This window comes from Silurus aristotelis (assembly GCF_946808225.1).
Source record: "Silurus aristotelis genome assembly, chromosome: 6".
In the NCBI taxonomy this organism is placed as follows: Eukaryota; Metazoa; Chordata; class Actinopteri; order Siluriformes; family Siluridae; genus Silurus; species Silurus aristotelis.
The window spans coordinates 16206985-16230735 of NC_139579.1; the positions used below are offsets into that span (position 1 = coordinate 16206985).

General features: G+C 37.6%; 2 protein-coding genes and 2 long non-coding RNA genes across 12 annotated transcripts in view; 3 read left to right on the forward strand and 1 right to left on the reverse strand.

Annotated features, from left to right (window-relative positions):
- mboat2a (membrane bound O-acyltransferase domain containing 2a) overlaps nucleotides 1-4938 on the reverse strand; it is a 64884-nt gene extending 59946 nt beyond the window's left edge. Inside the window, exon 1 of the mRNA XM_083543705.1 lies at nucleotides 4637-4938. Within this exon, the coding sequence (XP_083399831.1) occupies nucleotides 4637-4717 (81 nt within the window). The 5' untranslated portion in view covers nucleotides 4718-4938. The remainder of the gene's footprint in view (nucleotides 1-4636) is intronic.
- The window catches only part of LOC310727394, a 766835-nt gene that overhangs the window by 583801 nt on the left and 159283 nt on the right, over nucleotides 1-23751 (forward strand). The gene's annotated exons all lie outside the window — the stretch shown is intronic.
- On the forward strand, nucleotides 2295-4847 carry LOC310727398. The gene is made up of 2 exons (XR_014534012.1): nucleotides 2295-2908; nucleotides 3129-4847. It is a non-coding gene; the product is annotated as an uncharacterized lncRNA (long non-coding RNA).
- asap2a (ArfGAP with SH3 domain, ankyrin repeat and PH domain 2a) overlaps nucleotides 21602-23751 on the forward strand; it is a 75564-nt gene continuing 73414 nt past the window's right edge. For 4 of the 9 annotated variants that reach the window (XM_083543626.1, XM_083543629.1, XM_083543632.1 and 1 more), the window contains exons 1-2: nucleotides 21603-21867; nucleotides 22020-22161. In XM_083543626.1, coding sequence (XP_083399752.1) covers nucleotides 21851-21867; nucleotides 22020-22161 — 159 coding nt within the window. In that variant the 5' untranslated portion in view covers nucleotides 21603-21850. Of the gene's footprint in view, nucleotides 22162-23751 lie in introns of all 9 variants that reach the window. The other 5 variants (XM_083543627.1, XM_083543628.1, XM_083543631.1 and 2 more) reach the window with 3 other exon arrangements.

Genomic DNA, 23751 nt, shown 5'->3' on the forward strand with positions numbered 1-23751 from the left:
GAAGTCCTTCTTTAAAATCACGAAGGGAAAGCGGACGGAAATCAGATGCCAGTTACAGCATGACTGTTTGAGTACGACTTATAATTTGGTGGTTAAGGCGTTTCTGGTGTCCACACGTACACTATATGGACAAAAGTATCGAGACACCTGACTTTTCTAGCCATATGTGGTTCTTCTGAAAACTGGTGCCACAAAGTAAGAGGGACGCAATTGTATAGGATGTCTTTGGATGCAGTAGCGCTAAACTTTTCTTTCACTTTATCTTGCAGACCCAAATCTGTCCCAGCATAAGAATGCTCCTGTTCACATGAAAAAATGGTTTTCATGGTTTGGAGTAAAAGATCTTGAGTGGCCTGCTTTAGAGTTCTGACCTCAACCATATTGAACACGTTTGGGATGAATTGGAATGCACAGTGCACCCCAGGCCTCCTCACCTTACCTCACCTACATCAGTATCTGACTTGAACTGCTCCCTTGTGGTAAAACATTTCCACAACCACACTCCAAAAGCTAGTGGAACTTCTTAAAAGAAGAGACTGTTATTAATAAAAGTAACTGGGGACTAAATGTGGAATGGGATCTTCAAAAAGCACACACAGATCTTATAACCACGTGTCCATCAAGCTTCCAATGTTCAGTGATTTGTATCATGGACTGAATATATAAACAGTCAGAGGCTTTCTTGCAAATTCAAGCCACATTCAGAAAAAAGCTTGAAGGATAGAAAAACTGCACCAGACTAATCTTCTGATCTTCCAAAGCTGGACATCTCAACATTTAGACTGCTCGTGCTAAGCCATGTCCTACAAGCTCGACGCATTATTAATGAATGGTTATGTCTTTCTAAATCAGTACTGACCTAAACGAACTCTCGTGCATCGAGGGGGAAAATAACATTAGCAACATGGCAGCACAGTACAGCAAATAGAAATCAGTCAGTCCCGAGACACGCACAATTAAGTCTAAGGAGAGAGCGAGCGCTTCGTCCTCCTCTGAGAAATCGGAGTGTAGCCTGGCGCTAGCTGCTAGCGCTGTGAAACCAGGAGGAAGCACAGACGCGAGGATACGCTACACACGAACCCGCCGAAGTAAACAAAAATGGGCTGAAGGAAACCCTAATCAATATCATGTCACGTAAACCAAAAAGCACAATGGCTTTGTGTGAAAGTTTAAAGACCACAATTCTCCAGTGTCAGTCAGAGTTTTAAGGGTCGGGTATTTGACCTTCTGAAGTCACGGCTGATTGTAATTACTGATCGTTTCTAGACAGCTGCAGTAAACCATGCTTCATCTGCTAGTGTGGTCGTTTAGAAAAACTTTACCAGTAGAAGCAGATTGTTTGTGAGTCAGAATCGTGTTTAAAACTAAACCATTTATATTTACATGTAAGATGTCGATGTTAATCCATCAGAAAATAAACTATGACGATTGAGTTTGCTTTTAAACTTGGCCCAAATACTCCAAGTTCACACCCAGGACTGATTCTGGGCTTGTTTGTGGGCCTGATCTCAGAAAACTTTCATTGACGTGGAAATATTCCCTGTTTGTTGGTTTACAATAGTCACAGACACTTCATTCATCCATTTAGGTTTTCCCTTAGATATTGGAGAGTGGCTGAGGGTTTGTGAGCATTCTGAAACAAGATCATTAGTGAAATCTGCTGTAAAGGTCTGTTGTGCAGTCAACATTCCAATTCATCCCAGAGGTGTTCAGTAGAGCTGAGGTCAAAGCTTGGAGCAGGTGACTCGATATGCATATCTTCAGAGAGATCGCTCCAAGAAGTTTGGGTCTCCTAGTTCAAGTGAAGGGAAAATTTATTGCTACCACATCCAATACATCTTTAACACTTGTGTTCCTCCAACTTTGTAGTAACAGTTTGGGAAAGAACCAGATATGGCTGGAAAAGCTAGCACTTTAAAGGTTTGTTTTTCAGTAAAACTCTCTTACTTTCTGAATGAGTGTGTGATTATACTACATACGCGAAGCGTCACATTCAGAAGCTTCTATCTCGTTCCTGAAAAAGGCTCAGGAGTTCATTACTTACCACTAAAATTCTCAGCTAAGAAAATGATCACCTACGGGTTTGAAATGTGTACAGTAATAAGTCAGAGCCTCAATCGGGGAACGAATTATGTTTATCACTGGGACGTGCGTAATCGGTTTTTTTCCCCACACGTCTCCTAAGCGATAAAACTCTCAGACACGGATACGTATATCAAAGGGGTGACAAGTGGAAAAGGAAAGAGAAAACTGGCTCTTATTTCAGTGTGAAAAGGCATCCTTGTTTCATTGCTTGATTCGTGTTTAATATCATAAGAATTGGCACTGAAACAAAAATCTCATAAATATTCATAAATGGCAGTTATATATATAAAAAAAAAGAAGATCAAAAACAAAACAGCACCTCGGACGTTCACCATCGCAGGAGCTGCAGGATGCATCGAAAATAGGACGAGAAGGAAAAACCTGCAAACTCAGCATGAGAAAGTTGACGCTTATTGTTCTTTCTTTGTTTTCCGTTGCTCACAGAGAAGAAGGAAGGCGGATTTCTTAGCGGTGTGACGATCTCTCTCTTTCCCTCTACATTCCAAAATTTGGGTGGAGATAGCAGCATGCATTCCTGCCAAAACGCTGACGAGAAGCTAAACCCGAGTGTCTGTATGACGCTCGGATGTGTCGACTCGTGATGAGTCATAGGAAGGACGGACGAGCCTACGCTTATCACAGTCCGTCTATTTATTGACAAATTGCTCATGCTCATGTCTTGCCTGTCGGGTTGGATCACAGGTGTTTACCTACCTGGTGTACTGCAAACAAACCCGTAGAGAAACACCTTGCCTTACGTTGTGTATGTGTTCCAAGACTCCCAAAAAAACGGCTATAAGCAGCCTCGTGTCTTTTTCGTAGCGTTTTATCATATGCACCTACTTTTCCGACAATATATCATGACGATATATTATTAAAGAAGTACCGAACATCATAAACATAACACAATACTTTTCTATTTGTTCATTACTTTGCATTATTTTCTATATTTGAACATTTATGTTAGGTGTGTATTTAAGTTATGTACAGTTTGTACCTTTCATCCGATTTCTTGCACTCAGAAATGATGATGATTTCGTAAGCAAGTGTTTAATTAGTGTCATTTTTTTCCACCACCAACCACTGAAGTATTAAACTTCCATTTACATGTAATACATTTGTCAAATGTGTTCACCAGACGATTAACTGTAACGACAGATGAACCTCCCCGTGATCCTTCTAATAAACACTATACCCAAGTCAACACTGGACTTTAGTCATAAACATCAACGGCACACAAAGACGAGTGAAATGTATAAAAGACACACAGACAGATGGAACATTTGAGCGTGTTAAGAAATTGACTATCCCGTGTGCGATAGACCAGCTCGGACACACCCGACATTTTGGAGTGCTGCAGTCATCACGAGACTAAGACTTATTCAATGTCACCTGAAGGATGTCAATGTTAGAGAAAGTGATGTGCATGTGGTCATGGGTCCAGCTTTTCTTGTTTTTTCCTTCTTCCACAACTTTCCACCAACAAACCACACTACTGTTATTTAAACACTACTTCTTGTTATGGATTAAACGCAATCAGTGGAATAAAGACACACACTTTTGTCTACTCTTCCCAGACTCCTGGTGGAGAGCAAACAGTCGAGTGTATATCACTAACCACAAAACTATGCATTCAATTCTCTTTATTATAATAAAAACAGACCAGAAAGCTGTTTAAAATACTGTCATGAGTAAAATAAAGTTCCAAATATGACGCAGTCTGATCCTTGATGAAAAGCCTGAATTGGACTCATGTCCAATCTTGATTGGTGTTTGATTCTAACTGGTTTCTGGTCCAGATAGAGTCTAGCGTCTTATCCTGGTAGTAATGATACATTGCCTGGAGCCCAATTCTGACTAGAGGCTAAAACTAACTAGTGTCTGATCCTTACTAATGTCTGATCATGTCTTGTGTCTAACTTTGAAGGCTGCTTGATCCTTATTAATATCTGCTTGCTGTCTGATCACTCATAACTAGAGCTTGATCCTGGCTGATGTCTGATCCGGTACAGTGTTTAACCCGGACTGCTGCTTGATCCATAATGGTCTCTGATCCTAATTGAAGTCTGATTGCTGTCTGATCATACATAACTAGAGCTTGATCCTGGCTGATGTCTGATCACGAGAGGGTGTCTAACCCTGACTGCTGCTTGATCCTTACTGGAGTCAAGTCCTGACTGGTGTCTGATCTTGACTCAGGTCTGATCTGAAGCCAAACTCAGCCTCTCATCTGATCTGATCTCGTGTTTAAGCTGATCCCAGGCTGATAGAAATAGAAGTGATGGTGATAGTTAGCTAGCTCTATCCCACAGCTAACTCTAATGTAATCCTTGCTGTGTTTTGAAGGAGAAGAACTGAAATAAGGACGACATGCAGTGACATTACAGCTTCTCTCTGCCCAAGCGCACTGTGTGGACAAAACCATTACATGATCACTTTACAAAACAGTGGAATGGGAAGGAGAATGCTAGCCCGCTAGCTTGGAAGTCAGCAATACGGAATTAGCTTTAATAAATAATAATAATAGATGAATAAAGAAGTATCAGTATACCTGATCCAGAGGAAGGTCAATCATGTCGCTGAGAGGCTGCAGCAGAGTGGAGCCTGTACAAGACGTCGTCTCAGTTGCCATGACTGTCTGATAAATCCTTTACTTTCACACCGAATCCGTTTCGGGAAAAAAATAAGTCCTTTGAATCCCCCTTATCCAGTCGCCTCTCCACTCTTTCTCTTTCTCTTTTCTCTCTTCTCTCCTCCTCTCCTCCTCTTCTCCTCTGCGCGCTGTCTGCCTCACTGCTCTCCTCTCGGGAACTTGTCCGAGGCGCAACAGCTCCAAACCACGGCTCGCACCTGAATGCATACATAGTGCACTACATAGGCTGTAGGATTAGAAGCATTTGTTTGCCAAAGTAGTGCACTTACAAACGAAGAAGGAAGCTATTTGTACTTGATCCCGTGTGGGCGTGGTTGCGCGTCCATTCCCACCCATTACATTGTGACTCCGCCTACTCAGCTCGCAGCTCTGCCGGGGTAATAGTGCAGTAATAAAAGTGGGAAATAATTGTGTGTTTCATGTATTTAGCTTTTTCATGCATTTAGCTTAAGACTTTTACGAGACTTCTTCTTGCATTTCGAAAACGATATATGATTATATAATCAACAAACACTAAAACGCCCCAAACTGCTAATAAACTCATAGGGTCATCATTGACATGTATTTTTCTACTTACATTTGCATTTGGAACACATCCTTTATTAAAAGAGACTGGCAATTATTTTATTTTATTTAAATAAATACTCTTTATTTATATTTCTTAATACAACATTTGCAATAATACTTTTTATTCTTTTAGATTTATTTATTTTATTTTGTATATATATATATATATATATATATATATATATATATATATATATATATATATATATATATATATATATATATATATATATATATATATATATATATATATAAAGCTCTTTCTGATTCTGATTTTAATTGAGCTGGGGTTTCAGGACTTTGCTTAAAAACTCCTTCCAATCAGTCGTCTCTGGTTATATACTATACTTCGACCAGTACTTTTTTCCTGGATATACCTCCCATGTTAGACAGTTAAGTATGTATACAGGTATTATAAGTAATCAATTTGTTGCAATTGCTGCACTTGATTACAGCTTGTTTACCCAGCTTTATGCCTGCTATCTCAGAAAAACGATCACCACAGGGCCTGATATTATTTGGGTAGAGAACCATTAGTACACTGCAGCAGTGACACTGAAGAGTAAGTGTGTGGGGCTGATAGACATATCAGCCACAACAGCATGGAATTCTTTTGACTTCTCAGCAACACTGTTGGGTTAAAAACATTTGGCCAGATTCATATTTACATAACTACAGGGAAGAATCTGCAGTGAAGTTTTTACTTGCATTTTTTGACAACAACAATATTGCAACAATAAACACAAGGGTAAATGATCTACAAGAGTGAAAGTTCAACCATAAGAAGGTAATTTTAACAAATTTTAACAACAAGTTTAGTAATTTTAACAAACAAGATTTGGTCACAAAGTAAAATGCTTCGCTTTATTATTTCTAATCAAAGACTAGTTACTATGAAACATAACTAAATGTCATGTGGCAGCACATATGAATGGGTTACAGATTCAGGGACCCTGGTTTGATCTGGTATCTGCATATGTTCTTTTTAAATTTACCAGGTTTGAACAAGTATATTTAATGTGTAAAAATTTTATATATTACCGTATATATATATATATATATATATATATATATATATATATATATATATATATATATATATATATATATATATATATATATATATATATATATATTATTAACATGTTCCCAGTGTGAGGTGTGAATAGATCATGCACCATGCACCATGTATAATATATATATATATATGACTAAGCCATTTTCAGTCAGATTTCAAACCTTGTCAAGTCAAGTTTATTTCTATAGCGCGTTTCACAACAGACATTGTCTCAAATCAGATTTACAGAATTTAAGAGTTAAGGTGAACGATGTGTATTTATCCCTGATGAGCAGCCGTGGCGACTGTGGCAAGGAAGAACTCCATTAGATGTTACGAGGAAGAAACCTTGAGAGGAACCAGACTCAAAAGTAGAACCCATCCTCATTTGGGTGACATCAAGAGTGTGATTATAGTCTTTGAACAATACAGAACACTGGAGAGTGAGAACTAACATGAGCACTGGAATGTAAGATTATAAATAATGTCTTTTCTACAGTCTTATACAGTCATTTGTGGTTATAAAACTAGGAGCATCCAAGACACTCATTAAATAGCTCAACATTTCCAATCATCACAGATCCAACACCAGCTTCCCCATGCCAGAGCCTTTAAACACTCAAGGAGGTCCAGTGTCCAAACTCTAGATGAAGTGGGATCCAATTGGCACCGGTACGTCTCTAGATGGTTCAGGATGTTTGCGACCTTGTGCTGATTACATTTTTAATAACAATATACAGTATTAATTTAGGTAAATACAAAATATTAAATCTGCACTCCGACAGTATAGAACAGACCCAGAGACCTATCTTAACTTCCTCACAGCTCATACAAACAATATAACAGTATTACAGTGATATGCTGAACCTGGGGTGAATGTACAAGACTGTTAAAATTATAGAGGATAAATTGTTTCTAAACCAACGCACTGAGAGAGAGACAATGAATTCTATAGCAGTCAGACACTGCCACCATGTGCTTGTGATGAGAGATGACAGACAACATGGTGAATTCCTTTCATTTCACAATGTCCAGTTAGACCTCCTTTATTAATAAATCTTCTTTTCATGATCTTTCAACACTAAAACACTACCTACCTGATGTGCTTATATTTAATATCACATTCAATTTCTCTTAAAATTACTCTTGAAAACCTTGTTGAGGAACCAAATTGGCTATTTTGTCTCTTTCTATACAATACTGGGTGTGTGGCAACGTCGGGAAATTAGATCTATTCATAGCAATCCTGCTAAAGCTGATTCAATGCTGGCCTACTAATGGCAAAGGATCATTTTTTATTGAAAAAGGCTGCAAATGTTGGGTCAACACTGACCAAAAGTCAAAGAAGCCAATTTTATAACAACCCTGTCACTGTGGACTGAATAAAGTTGGCTCATTGTTTTGCTGCCTGGGAAATTTAATTATATTTGGTGTTATTTTCTTCCTGGAATGGTAAATTTAGACCAAAAGTTTGCTCACTATTTCTACTCCTGTTTTTCCACTCTCACTTGCCAATAGGTAGAAAAGGAATCTGTTTCAAGTAGTGTTTGTCAGTAAGACATAAAAACATTTCATTTTTATATATATATATATATATATATATATATATATATATATATATATATATATATATATATATATATATATATATATATATATGTATATATATATATTTTCCTCATTAGAAATCAATTTCCTCTAGCAATTGTATTGTGCTGCAGTGTAGTTTTTTACATATCTCTTGGATTTGACTTTGACTTTTTCAAAAAGCACATACAAATCTCAAGGCCAGGTGTCCACAACCTTCTGTAGTGTATGTGTAATACTTGTAAAATAATAATAATAATAATAATAATAATATGATAAATATAATGAAAGCCATGTTTATCCATGTGGCACTTGTATAGTTTTTGGTATACAAAAATAGTGTTTTTCAGATGAACCATTGGCAACCTAAACAACAGATTATTATAAAATTATCATTTATTATATATATATACATATAGATAGATAGATAGATAGATAGATAGATAGATAGATAGATAGATAGATAGATAGATAGATAGATAGATAGATAGATATTGGGGCTGTAAAGTGATGTGCTTTGATTGATATCATGTACTGTAGTCATTTTGTGTGGGTATGGAGACGGATGATCCGCTATAGCGACCCCTAACGGGAGAAGCTGAAATAAAAAATAGTATTAACAAATGGAAAGATTATTTAGCAGTTAGCTGTTTTACCTAAAGGCCCTGCTAAACGTAATAATAAAAACTGTTATACAAGCCAGTGTCAGGTTTTTGTTTTGTAGTAAGAAGAGTATTCTTTCTTTTTCAGGTGTTGGTCGAGAGCCTGTAAACTGTTCTGATGTGAGGAATGTGTGTTCATAAAATAAATATTTGGACTCAGATGTATGACTGTGTTACTGGGGTGGATATCAGAACTAAATATTTATTATGTTACACAGGAAATGTTGTGCTGATAAAAAAAAGATTTTAAGTTTTTAAGAATTTTTTGTGCTATATTTGCTTTTCTGTAAAAAACAAAACAAACAAAAAAAAAACTGTGTGTGTGTGAAATAGTTATAAGAAGTTGGATGATTACCAGTTCTGAAGCCAATGAAACCGGTGATTCATTTTTGAAAGCCCCTCACAGAAAATCCCCGTGAGCATTACGTTATATTTTACACACATCACAAGTAATGCGGTTTTTTTTTTTATTTGTTTTTTGTTTTCATTTGGTAATTTTGTCCTTATGTTGTTTTTGTACGTTATATGTTTAGTGTCCTGTTTGTTTTTCCAAGATTTTTTCAACACAGCATATTGGGAAACAATAATGTGTTTACCTGAGATCGTGTGCAGTTTAAGGACATAAGGTGTCGAGATGCATGTTCACAATTTTTCCACGTGCGATCACATATGGAAAACTTGTCATCACATGGGAAAGGGAAAGAATTAATCGAGGGATTAATGCTTTGTCAATGACTCAGTCCTGCTAGTCTAACCCAGTTTCAATGGAGCATTCATAAATCATGAACTTTAATACAGAATTATTAATAGAGAGAGGGAATAGAAACACATAAAGAGAAAGGGAAAGGAAGAGCGAGACAGCTTGACATGCTATAACAGTAAGATGGACAGACAGTAGCATACATACAGAGGATGAGGATACTGACATTTTTGCATAGACTAACATATACAGAGTTTTCTCACCTAAGTGCAGAACCAATTAAATATTTGTCAGGAGGAGATGACAGGTTGACAGTGTTGTCTCCATGGCAACTTTGCCCCAGCTGTGGAAGAATTTCTCCTTTGTGCTTTCTTAGACAGAGCACACAGTCAGAGAGGAGTCTCTCTGAATGTTCCAGAGTCCAGCTCAATGACCCTTACAGCTTAAAAAAAGTCTCCACGGAAAGTCATTACAGGTGCGTCTCTCTCTCTCTCTCTCTCTCTCTCTCTCTCTCTCTCTCTCTCTCTCTCTCTCTCTCTCGCTCGCTCTCTCTCTCTCTCTCTCTCTCTCTCTCTCTCTCTCTCTCTCTCTCTCTCTCTCTCTCTCTCTCTCTCTCTCTCTGTGGGTCCATCACCAACCAGCCTTACAGTACAACTGTTGTAGATTCAATCCAGATTTTTCTTCATAATAAGAAATCATCCTAAAAAAAACAGATTAAAGTGTCTTCGTATATCATAGTGATGCTTCCTGCCACTGGTTTCTTAGGCAGGAGCATGTATGAGTAATGACCTCAAAAAATCTTCAGAAATGCTGTACATTACATACATACACAAATTTACAGCTTTGACAAAACAGAGACACTTGACACATTCATACACATCTGTATGTTTCTCTGGTGGAACCTATCGTGTCTTCTTTTTGTGCCTCTCAGTGTCATGTCTAAAATAGGAAGAGAAAAGCTACAAAAGAAGGCACTAATAGTGTGTATTTTCACAATTTTATTGAAATTGCTACGCTATATTCTGCTCTTAAAAGTGTTTTGACTATAGGAGCTTGGTAATTGAACTAAGAGGCTTTTCCAGAATTGTTTTTTTTCCCAGAGGGAACATATTTAATGTGGTTTACCTCACTGAAATCAATAAACCAATACTGCTATGATACTATACTGTGCAGAAGGCTTAGGTCATTCATTTATGCTTATATTTTTTGTTTGGACAGCATATATTGATTGATTGACTTAAAAAAGAATAATACAATGGAATAAATATACTATATAAAATATACTATTTAAATGTTGTAGTTATTAAACTAATGATTTATGCTGATTAATGCATTTTGCTGCCAAAACAGTTCTGACCACTTGATCTTTAACATCATTAACTTCTTCGGTAATTTGAGCTACAGGAGCTCGTCTGCTGGATCGGACCACTCGGGCCAGTGCTAAGTGAAAAGGTGAAGAAATTGGTATGCAACAATCAGTTGTATCTTTATTATCAGTGAAGCAGTACTATAAAATGATGTACAGTTAAATATAAATTTCTGAATGACAGATCTTATTTTTCAGCATGATTAGGGGTTGCCATGGTCACATGAAATTATGGTACCTTCCTTGGAGCAGTTCCTCTCTTGGGAGCAATAAGGACATTTACATTCAGTGAACCTGATGAACCCAGAGAGAGAGAGAGAGAGAGAGAGAGAGAGAGAGAGAGAGGAGAGAGAGAGAGAGAGAGAGAGAGAGAGAGAGAGAGAGAGAGAGAGAGAGAGAGAGAGAGAACTTACTCTGAGTGATCTAAAAAAAAAAGATGAAATTTTGTCACTGATCCTTTTTTTAACCCAAAAATTACTCAATTGTACCATCCTTCTACATGTAATTCATCTGTAAATATCATTTTATCTCCCTCATGTATATCTATTACAGTATAATAAGTGTGGACTTTTTTATTTTAATAATTGGTGTTCTGAATTCTCACATTTTCATTACACTTCACAATGATCCTCAGCCTACAACCTCATCACATGACTAACTGAAAGCAGGAAGTCAGAATTTGGAATTATTTCTATGTTTTGCTAGCTAGTCAGCTAAATGTATAGTTAGTCTTATAGCTTTCACAGGATAATATTTACAGTACGTGTATGTTTTCTGATCTAGTGCATACACCACTACATTTGTTTATTGTTAATGCTGAGAGCAGCCATGTTGAGTTGATAGCACTTAATAAATTCTGGTCCCTGAGTTCTTGACTAAGGAGTGTTTTCATTGGTTTGTAATTGGTTACAAAATTGAGTTGAACTGATTACTAATGACAACTAATGACTAAAGCTCACAGAACCTGAAAGGCAAAAACAAACTGACTGTATATTTTCAGTGAGCTTGCTGGTAACAGGGATGCTAATGATATTGTCAGGGATCCACCAGCCACACCTTCACCTATCACTCCAAGCCACTCTCCCACTTACTAATCAGCTACACCTGGCCCTCATCAGTTCCCATGCTATATAACCCCCGTTCCTCCACCATCTCATTGTCCGTTCTACAGCTTAGGCAACAGAACACTGTCGGACTACCCAAGCTACTCAGTATTGTTTGTCGTTGGCTACGTGACTCTATGTGGTTTTGTTTTGCATCTGCCTGATCACAGCACTCACCTGGTTTAGCAAACCTGGGGTTTCATTACGGTTTCCCGTTTTGTGCTTTGCCCTGTTATTTCTTATTAAAAAGCCTTGTGGATTTCACTTCGGTTTCCGGCACGTTCTTTCGCCTGACAGATGTACTGTACACTATTGCAATAACCAACAAACATATTTACACCAATTCAGTGCACTGGCTCATGCAAGTTTTCAACTAACAGGATACAACTAAACTCGAGGTTTAACCCAAGGACCTGAACATACAACTTTATCAATGTTGGGATTTAAACCTACAACCTTCTGCATGACAGTTTAAAATCTTCCACACAGAACAACCACAACAGTCTCTACCAGCTTCCGCTAATTCATTAACCACTGCTGAATTAACTGTATTTTCGATTAAGGTGGAACATTTGAGCCAGTTGAGCTAGTTGTGGTGGCGCAGAAAGTCAAATCGCAGCTCTTACAAACTTTTCGGCTGTATCCTGCATCGTTTATAAGTCTCCATCTCCAAAAGAATGAACAAATTACATGGATTGTGCTTTTTTATACCATATAAAACATTACAGTGGTTTACTGTAAATATATTTACATTTGTTTACTGTGTTTAATGTACTAATATTTTGCAACTCAGTTGCCTTTTAATAACTGTAAACTTTACAGACACTTGGTCCCCTGACTCCACTTCAAGAACTACTAGCTTATCCCCTTTGCTTGTTTAACTGTTTGCTTCTTGACTTGTATTAATGATTCGAATGGTAGCTCAGTATTTTAAGTGCTGGAGTTGCCACTGCTGGCACCTGAGCAAGGCCTTTAATCTTCACATGCTCAGAAGTATAAATGAAATGATTGTACATCTCTCTGAATAAGGGCAACTCCCAAATGTCATAAATATGTATAAATAAACAGCAAAAATATTTTTTTGTACTTAATGTGAATATTACGGGTGCAACGGTACACAATATTTACTGGGCAGTAGGTTTCAGCTTAATTTTGGTACTATTAGGGAAAATAAATTAATACACTATATATTCCTGAGGAAACTCAGATTTAAACTATGTTCCACATTTAAAAAGGAATTGCATTCGATGCACATGTGTGCTGAAAGCACTATACCGGAAAGGTTCGGCACAAATACATGTACCGTTACACCCCTAGTATATATATATATATATATATATATATATATATATATATACACAAAATTTCTTGGGTTAGGGTTAGGGTTAAAATAACAAAGCAAACACTCTCAGGAAAACATGGTATACTAGCTGCTTTACTGTAACACACGACAGGCAGTGAGATTTCCGTAACAATCCGGCTAAAACCACCAAAGCTCATATTGTGATTGAGTACCATTGATTTGAGCTTTTAGCTTCAGTGTACATTACAAGGTCTACTCTGTTAATATACTCTGTGTACCTGTGGGGTTTGCTGGAGTAAGAATTCTGCAGCTTCTGCAGTTTAATCAGTCAATACAGTGTTCCCTGATTGTTTGTGAAGCCACAAAGCTCATTTAGTAAAGCTGTTGGCTTTTGCAAATCCTTGATGTGTCTAAGTTTACATACAGGTAGGGATAGAATGTTGTGGGGAAAAATTGTTATTTCTTATATTTCTGGACTATAATAGTATATGATAATATATATGTATATTTTCTATTAAGAAGGTCTGAAATTAACATAACAAGAAAGGAAGTAGCTTTATTTTGACTGGTCTCAGAATTTAATTTGTGCATTTGTGCATTTGTATTTGTATTTGTATTTGTAACCCTAAATGGCAATCAAATTTAACGCAATGTTTTGATAGTTATATATAAAAATTACTCAAGCAAATGCATTGAAATGTCTCATTTCACCCCAAAAATTAAACCATGTGAACCCTGCACTCAGGTACTATAACAAGATTGCGTGTAGTTAATTACTTCTAATTTCTGCACACATAGTGAAAAATTAATAACCGTAATATTAAACCATGATGATGGGGTGCTATATCTGAAAGCAGTCTTACTAAATGTGAAATGTTAAAATGACAGTATAAAAGAATAAATTAATGGTACAGTACTTAATGGTACAGTACTTGGATAAATTAAAAAACAAACAAAAATTTTATTTTATACAAAATGACTCCAGTGTGTAGCACTGCAATTTAGGCAATCAATGATTTGATAGATGGGTTGGGAAGTGTAAGGGAATAAAACCTTTCATGGCATAGCATCATTGTCTGTTTCTTAAATGTCTGTTTCCTTTTCTTGCAGTTTCCCAATTGTTGGGTCACATTTTGTTGCCACTGAAAACCCAACTGCAGCATCAAACCTTTTCAGCCCTCCAGTTGACTGTTCACACTGTTTACACTCCTCCCATCTGTAAGAAGACTAAAGAGCATTTGTGCCAAGTGTACCAAAATAACGAACATTTATTTCCCATTAGACAGGTCATTAAACTGCTAAACAGATTTGCCTGACAGCTTTTTCATTTCATTTCGCTCATTTCTGCTACATATTCGACGCAGGCAAATAAAAAGAAAACAGGCAAAGACACAAGACATACAGTAAATTACAAATGTACAAGAAACAGAAGTGTGTGCATGTATAACATGTGCAGTGTGTGCTGTAACATTATAGAAAGACATGTGCAAAATCCTGCAGAGGTAAATTAGGTCCATATTGGTATTCCGATCATAAAGAGGTCGAAGAATGTGTGCAAAAATGTCCATATTGGTATTTCCCATTGTAATTGTTTGTAAAAATAGGTCTATGTATGTGTGCAAAATATGCAGATGTAGTCTAAGGTAGATTGGATTATAATACAGTGTATAATTAGATATATCATAATATTTGCATAATTTATAAATACACATATATCATTATATTATAGTTACATGTATAATATAAAAATATCAAATCATAATACATTACATTACAATACAGTGGAGGTGATCTACAGTTTATTGTTTACTGTATTATTTTATGTATAATTTATTGTGTGCATTTATTTTTGATTGTATTGATTTTGCAGTCTTTCATACGATATCAATACGATTGTACAAGTCGGTTGGATCAGATGACATACTGGTAGAAGCATAGAGATGTTTAGTAGAGATGGCAGTGGAGTTTTTAATGAGATATTTTAACAAGATTTTGGAAGGTGAGAGGATGCCTGAGGAATGAAGAAGGTGTGTGCTGGTACCGATCTTTGAGAATAAGGGAGATGTACAGATCTGCAGTAACTACAGGGGAATAAAGTTGATCAGGCTGAGAGAAGAAGTGACCATCTGTGAGCAACAGCATGGTTTCATGCCGAGGAAGAGCTCCACAGGCGCATTATTTGCTTTGAGAATGTTGATGGGGAAGTATAGAGAAGGTCAAAAGGAGTTGCATTGTGTGTTTGTGGATTTAGAGAAAGCATATGACAGGGTGCCGAGAGAGGAGTTGTGGTATTGTATGAGGAAGTCTGGTGTGTCAGAGAAGTATGTGAGGGTGGTGCAGGACATGTATGAGGACACTGTGACAGCAGTGAAGTGTGCAGGAGAAACAACAGACAGGTTCAAGGTAAATATTGGACTGCATCAAGGCTCAGAGCCTTTTCCTGTTTGCAGTGGTAACGAACAGGTTGACGGACGAGGTCAGACAGGCTTCTCTGTGGACTATGATGTTTGCAGATGATATTGTGATTTGTGGTGAGAGTAGGGAGCAGATTAAGAAGAGCCTGGAGAGGTGGAGGTACACGCTGGAGAGAAGGGGAATAAAAGTCAGTAGGAGTAAGACAGAGTACATGTGTGTGAATGAGAGGGAGGGCAGTGGAGTGGTGCAGTTGTAGAGAGAAGAGGTGGTGAAGGTGGAGGAGTTCAGGTACCTGGGGTCAACAGTGCAAAGTAATGGAGAGTGTGTTTGAGAAGTGAAGAAAAGAGTGCAGGCAGGGTGGAGTGGGTGGAGAAGAGTGACAGGACTGATTTGTGATAGAAGGGTATCGGCAAGAGTGAAAGGGAAAGTTTATAGGACTGTGGTGAGCTGCGATGTTGTATGGATTAGACACAGTGGCATTGAGTAAAAGACAGGAGGTGGAGCTGGAGGTAGCAGAGCTGAAGATGTTGAGGTTTTTATTGGGGGTGACGACGATGGACATTATTAGAAATGAGTTTATTAGAGGGACAGCACATGCAGAACGTTTTGGAGACAAGGTAAGGGGGGGCTAAATTGAGATAGTTTAGACATGTGCAGAGGAGGGACATGGGGTATATTGGTAGGAGAATACTAAGGATGGAGCCACCAGGAAGGAAGAAAAGAGGAAGACCATGAAGGGGGTTTATGGATGTGGTGAGGGAAGAGATGCAGGTAGTTGGTTTGAAAGTGGCAGATATAGAGGACATAGTAGTATGGAGACGGATGAGCCGCTGTGGCGACCCCTAATGGGAGAAAGTGCTTTATGTCCATATTTATTTATTTAAATAATAATTTATTTATTTTGACTAAAGTAAACATATTTCAATTGTACATGATTCACATGACATCATTGTGCATTTATTTTTGAGTTCACATGTGATTTTCAGTGTTTCAGAGTTTCAGTGAATAAGATGGTGTATTTTACCATCTTATATTTTTCACACGTGATCACAAATTAAGCCCTTGATGCTAATGATCTAACATATGCAATTTTTTTTTTTACATAAAAGCATTTTTTAATGGCAGAATTCACTACACTAAGCTGATTCGGGTCTTTATTTAAGGCCACTGCAGAAGAATTGGTGTCTGTGTGGAGATTATTTGTCAGCAGATCTGGACAAAAGAAACAAAACAAAAATGGCCCAATGGGGAGTGTACTAAACCTCTACTTATAGTCTAGCTCACCCAAATCCAATGATTAGACTAATTTATTTTGCACTGATTACAAAACTAATGCTTACAAAACACACTCCATGTACTATTCATGTGTAAACGCATGACACATCTCTGGTATTGAATAATAATTAAATGATGCACCATGCAATACAAAATGGTTATTATGGTGTAAAACTAGATGGTGTTTTCTGATGAGTGAACCACCATCTATAGACATAGTCATAGTGTAGTAACAAAACAAAACAAAAGTCTGGTTTAAAAATGGATTTCCTTTTTGTGGCTTTAGAGTAACTGTTATGGCTGCTTATGTAAATATAGTTATTTTTTCTTATGGGAATTTTTAACTCCATGTTGCACACTGTGGAAGGAAGTTTGTCTGCAAAGAGGAAAGTGGTTTATATGAGATAATTTGTGTTTTCCTGTTTAAAACATATTTAGAAATACTGAAAGAAATCTACTGGATAGGAATTACTGGAAGGTTCAACTGCAAATGTCCGGCTAGTAATGCTATAATGATTGTTTTAGCATATAGCAAACCTCTGAGACAACACTGAAACTCTGGGGTGTTTTTTTTTTATTATATAAAACTGCCATTTTTAAATATTTCAAAGAAGGAATGTTCAAAGTATTGAATGTTTATTATATTTACTAGGTCCTTATTTAAATGTAAGCAACTGTGTGATATTCACCATGTTAACAGCTTTGTACTAAAGGTCAGATCTTTTCTTTTGAGGTATGGTTTGAAATTACATTTGACTGGAATTAAAATGTAAAAATTCATGCAAATCATCAATTATACTTTATTTTACTTAATAATATACATTTCAATCAAAACTTTTGTATTAAATAAGAATGCGATACAGAATCATTGTCACTAGTGCTCTCACTATTATTCCCTATCAATTTTGTTTGTCGTAACCAATCTTCACAATTCATCACGATTAGACTTTAAAAACATTCAATCTGCATATTTGTTGAAGGGAGACCGCAAACTAGAGGCTCCAAATTTGACTCTTCCATTCAGACTTGCCTTCCTTGCTGGGCTTTTCAATTATTGCAGAATACAAGCAGCTGCTGCATGATGTATTCCAGTCTATACAGTTTGGGGGTAAAATTTAATTTCTTTTGGCTGTTGGGTAATGTTTCCTGCTGATGATGTTTGAAGCTTTTTTGGCAGTGCCAGACAAACAGGCATATTTGGCACCAGCTCTATAGCTGGTGCTCTGGATGGCACATGTTTTACTTACTGAGATATACCATTTTGTACAAAAGCACAACCATTTTTATGTTTTTATTATTTTTTCCATATGCTGTTAGTTGAGGAAAATCCATTTTGGAGCTTTGTAGGTGACACCACACTCAGATCTTGGTCTGATGCCACTGCAGTAGAATTGGTGTCTGTATGGAGATTATTTGTCAGCAGACAAGATAAACAAAAATGGTCCACTGGGGGATGTACTAAACCTCTCCTCATACAGTAGTCTGACTCACCCAAATCCAACAAATGGATAATATTCGTTGGATTGAATAATTTATTACGCGCTAGCGTGATCTGAAGTGGAAAATCTGTAATAGAATTATTTAACATTTAAGCTAGTATGAAATGATTTACATGAATAGCGGTTGACTGTTTACTAGATTGGAAATGGCCCTCTGTCATGGTAATGATATGCCTGGCTATAATTGGAAAGGCCTGCTTTTGTGAAGAGGACTGCAATCAAGATTGTGGTTCTCGTTTTATTATCATTTTAATTAGTCTTTTGTTCTGGAGGCAGAGGACCATAATGCTCTGCTTGCTTCTCTAATAGGCCTTGTGTTCTAAATTTAGAGAATTTTACCCCCTGCTGCTACTACACAAACTCTAGTAACTTATCTCCCTTTGCACTAATGAAATCTACACAGAAAAAAAAACAATATTTTAGGTATTTCTAGATATTCTTTTCAGACTAAGTAAAGTATTGCATCAGCAGGATCACAGTGGCACAAAAACACTATACTTCTCCTACAGCCTGTAAAAAGACATTTAAAATATATATATTTATATATATTTGTGATATATTTATGGCATTTGGCAAACACCCTTATACAGAGTGACTTACATTTATCTCATTCATACAACTGAGCAGCTATGGGCTTAAGGGTCTTGCTCAGGGGCACAGGAATGGTAGCTTGGTGTGGCTGGGATTTAAACTCATATTATTCTGTTTCAAAATGTCTTCGTGGCAGATGAACCTTGATGACACGTATCATAGATATATTTAAATGGTGCTGTTCTTTATAAACGTTGCATTTTTCACATATATTTTGGACACTGTATATTTTGTCTGGATTAATGATGTATTAATGCTGCAACAATTAAAATTCCACTTGGGATTTTTTGTTTATTTTTCATCAACTCAAATCAGATAGAAAAAGCTTTCATTTGTAAACACAAGATCACAAAATCACTACGTTAATGATTTTAGATCACATTTATCATCAAGTACATAAGGTATACAAAAGGTAAACACCAGATTACATTACATTACTGATGATTAAAGCATCTACAGTAGAAAAAAAGGTGACAAAAATGATACTTCACAGACAGGCCTGCTATAGAGCTCTGACCTCAACCCTACTGAACACCTTTAAGATCAATTGGAATGCCGACTGCACCCCAGGCCTCCTCACCCTTCATCAGTCCCTTAATGATTTTTTATTGCCCTTTAGAGGTGACATAAGAAAATATAATACTAACAATTTACACTAATCCTCCTGGTCAAATGTTTACACCCCCATGCTTTTAATATACTGTGTTGTTTTTTTTCTTCTGAAAATCAGATATTTGCACTTTTTTAAATACTTTGGTATTGTTTTATTTGTGCACAGATGAAGCCAGAAATCTTATAGGCACAGTTGGGAAGGGGTCAAATGTATCAAAAGGTGCAATATGCTGTGTTTGGAGATATTTTTTTCAAGAAAGAAAAATGTTCAGTTTCACTTCCAAGGACAAACAAGGAACTCATAAACAACTATCACACAATATTGTTAATCATCCGGGTCAACACATAGTATGATGACTCAACCATATGTGAACTTTTGAACTGGTTCATTTGTTTAAATTGTGGTGGACTATATGTGAACATCTGGATGTGACATAGCATATTCAGGGCAGTACAAAATTAAAACAAAATGCATTTGTAATAATCTTTCTTCTTCTCATCTTTTTTAATAATTATGAATATTTTGAGGACTCCATATAGTGTATGAAATCTTAGTTCCCAACTCAGGCCTGATTCCAATCAATTTCCCCTGACAGTAAAACAGAGTTAAATATCAGTTTGCAACTGCTTTTTGGAAAAATAAAACAAACAGGTGAAGCCCTGAACTCGATGCTGCGTGACCTCCTTGTTTTTACACCAAGATCACATCATTACTACAAACTGTTTACATGTCGTTTTTGCACATCTTTCCTGAACTGCTGCTATACTTCTCTTTTGCACAACATTTTGTTTACATTTTGGCTACTGTTCAATTTTGTTCACTTTGTCTTGTCATAACAGGTTTACTGGCAGAACTATTTTATGTTTTGTCCTGCAATGTCTTGTGTTTTCTTGAACGTTCTTGTGTTGTCTTCACACTGTCTTGTGTTGTCTTGAACTGTTTTGTGTTGTCTTTGCACTGTCTTGTGTTGTCTTGGACTGTCTTGTGTTGTCTTGAACTGTTTTGTGTTGTCTTTGCACTGTCTTGTGTTGTCTTGAACTGTCCTGTGTTGTCTAGCACTGTCTTGTGTTGTCTTGCACTGTCTTGTGTTGTCTTGAACTGTCTTGTGTTGTCTTTGCACTGTCTTGTGTTGTCTTGAACTGTCTTGTAGTGTCTTTGCACTGTCTTGTGTTGTCTTTGCACTGTCTTGTGTTGTCTTTGCACTGTCTTGTGTTGTCTTTGCACTGTCTTGTATTGTCTTTGCACTGTCTTGTGTTGTCTTGAACTGTCCTGTGTTGTCTTGCACTGTCTTGTGTTGTCTTTGCAATGTCTTGTGTTGTCTTTGCACTGTCTTGTGTTGTCCTTGTGTTGTCTTTGCACTGTCTTGTGTTGTCCTTGTGTTGTCTTTGCACTGTCTTGTGTTGTCTTGAACTGTCCTGTGTTGTCTTGCACTGTCTTGTAGTGTCTTTGCACTGTCTTGTGTTGTCTTTGCACTGTCTTGTATTGTCTTTGCACTGTCTTGTGTTGTCTTGAACTGTCCTGTGTTGTCTTGCACTGTCTTGTGTTGTCTTTGCAATGTCTTGTGTTGTCTTTGCACTGTCTTGTGTTGTCCTTGTGTTGTCTTTGCACTGTCTTGTGTTGTCTTTGCACTGTCTTGTGTTGTCTTTGCACTGTTTGCACCAGGTTGCACACATGCACTTTATGTGGCGAGGACACCAGTCCTTAGCCCTGTGTTTTCTGTTTCTGTGATTGTTGTTTAATGTAGCATCAGGGTTCTTGAGGAACGTTGTTTCATTTCACTGTGTACTGCGATTGAAATAACAATAAAAGCTTCTCGACTTGACCTAATTACACACCTGCCATTGGGATCTTCCTTAAAGCATGAGAATAATTTTTGTATTTCTTAATTGTTTTTGTAAAAATCATCTGTCATTTCAGATATTATTTATTAGCCATAAACAGCCCATTAATATAAAAAAGAACAAAGGTTAGAGGAAGCAGGTCTGTGTGTGGACACTAGGGATTTTCTTCCCTGAGTCTCCACCTTAAAAAGACTTCCCTCTCATGCGGTTGTGGAAAAGAGGTCACGCCTACAGACTCATCCGATTGGCTGGAAGCCTGCGGTGCGAGTTTTTGATTGGCCAACGCTGTTCCATTGAATAGCTTCCACCTTCACTTTTGTCAATTCTCTGCGCTTTTCATTGAATTGACCGGCGGCGGACCTGCAAGTGCACCAGCTATCGATCCTCACACTCCGGTGTGTTTCACGGCGCCGGGACGAGGCCGATGAGCCAACTTTAGAGGGATCTAAATGAGAAGAACGTCACATGTGTGGTTTCTACCGACAGTTTGAAAGAAAGCGAGTGCGGGGTAGCAGGAGGACAGAGACCTACTGATGTGCCTCATTCTCCGGTCGGTACACACAATACAGCAATGATCTCACTCCGGGACGCGCGTCCTTCCATTTCATAAGATTTCTGCATCGGGAAGGGGGAAAGGACCAGTAAAAAACACGTACGATTGTGGGATTAAAGTCGGATTTTTTCTTTTTTTCGCAAACAAAGAGGAATATACTGTACGATGCCGGACCAGATCACCGTGGCGGAGTTTGTAGCCGAGACGAATGAAGATTACAAATCACCCACGGCCTCCAACTTCACCACCAGAATGGTGCACTGTAGGAACACAGTGACTGCTTTGGAGGAGGTGAGTTTATCCACACACACACACACACACACACACACACACACACACACACACACACACACACACACACACACACACACACACACACACACACTATCCAATACAGACAGGCTTAGTATCAAAACTTCAAAATAAATGTGCCTATTCCATTCCTAGTTGTGATACTTAGACCCAATGAAATCCTTCCACTTCATTATTCAGTCCAGATCACACCAAAGAAACATCTAGGACTTTTTGGACCCCCATCTGTTTGTTATGGGGTCTCCTTGAGTCCCCCTTGTGTTTACACTGCTCCTGAAAATGTACCTTGAACAAGTCTGAACATTAAATCCTTCATTCCATCATCTCTAGAAAGCGTTGTAGTCCTGATGTTTGGAGACACACCCTGAATTGGACCCCCTATCCATCACAGGACACACACACACACACACACACACACACACACACACTTTCCCACCTAGAATCAATGCACTTACTGGGGTGTATTTTGACACGTAAAACTACAGAACTTGACACAGATAGTAATCATAAGATGAGATCAGGACCGAAGCAGGGACCTTCATGCTGTGATGCGGTTCTTCCTCTCTCGATAGTTGAAGTTCAAATTGACATAGGTCCCTCTTTTAACCGTGTGATCTAGCACCAGCTGTAGGTGTTTTTTTTTATTTTCAGAGGACAGGAAAAGCCCTCTCAATTCTGCTGTGCTGTTACAAGCCCTATGCTGCAGATGCCTGCGAGCTTCCCATCCTTTATCCTTTAGGATCAGATATATCAGCGCATTAGAGCCGCCATGGTCGATGCAGAGCCTGGGCTAAACACTGGTTGAGGGATTAAACCGATTTAGTGCCCTAAATCAGATGGAGGTTGTGCTGTGTTGCTGGTGCTTGTCAGGGGGATTGAGACTTTATGACTGTGAACGCTGGCGGGTTACACTCTGTCTCTAAGATAAAATCAAGGCTATTCATCACAAAGAAATTAGAAGTTGGATTTGTGTTATGTATGAACCACAGATAACTATCGATATAGTGTCAGGTGTGTTTGTAGGAGGTGAAACCATGCCAAAATATTTGAAGTGTTTGGAATCGAAGAGTTTATTTTGTGTTATTAAATGTGAAAAGGACAAAACCTGCTCTGTACTCATTTGGCACTTCATCTGGCCCCCATACTACAGTGGAATGACTGTGATGAACTCATCTGAATCTGGCTGCCAGAACACAGCAATCACTCAACCTTGATGGGACAGACCACCATCAGCCCAGAATGTAGATGCTATAAACAAATCCGCATTTTTTTTTTAGTCCAGCTTTTAAATGAAAAATTAAGCATAGCAAGTACTTTTTGTTTTTACAGCCAACAATACAAGTGTTTTAAGGTAATTGTGCTGTTTGTGTCTAAAGGTCACAGTTTTAGCTTGAAATCTTTGCTTTCTACGTTTCCTAACTTTGTTGTGAATGTCATTGTTGTTACCAACGATGTCGCACGCTGACCCCTTAGAATTGAAACCGAAATATCTACAGTATCTTCCAAACATTTCCTATAATAGCACTTTTAATATATTTAACGAAATTGTGCTTAAGTTCCTTAGAACTT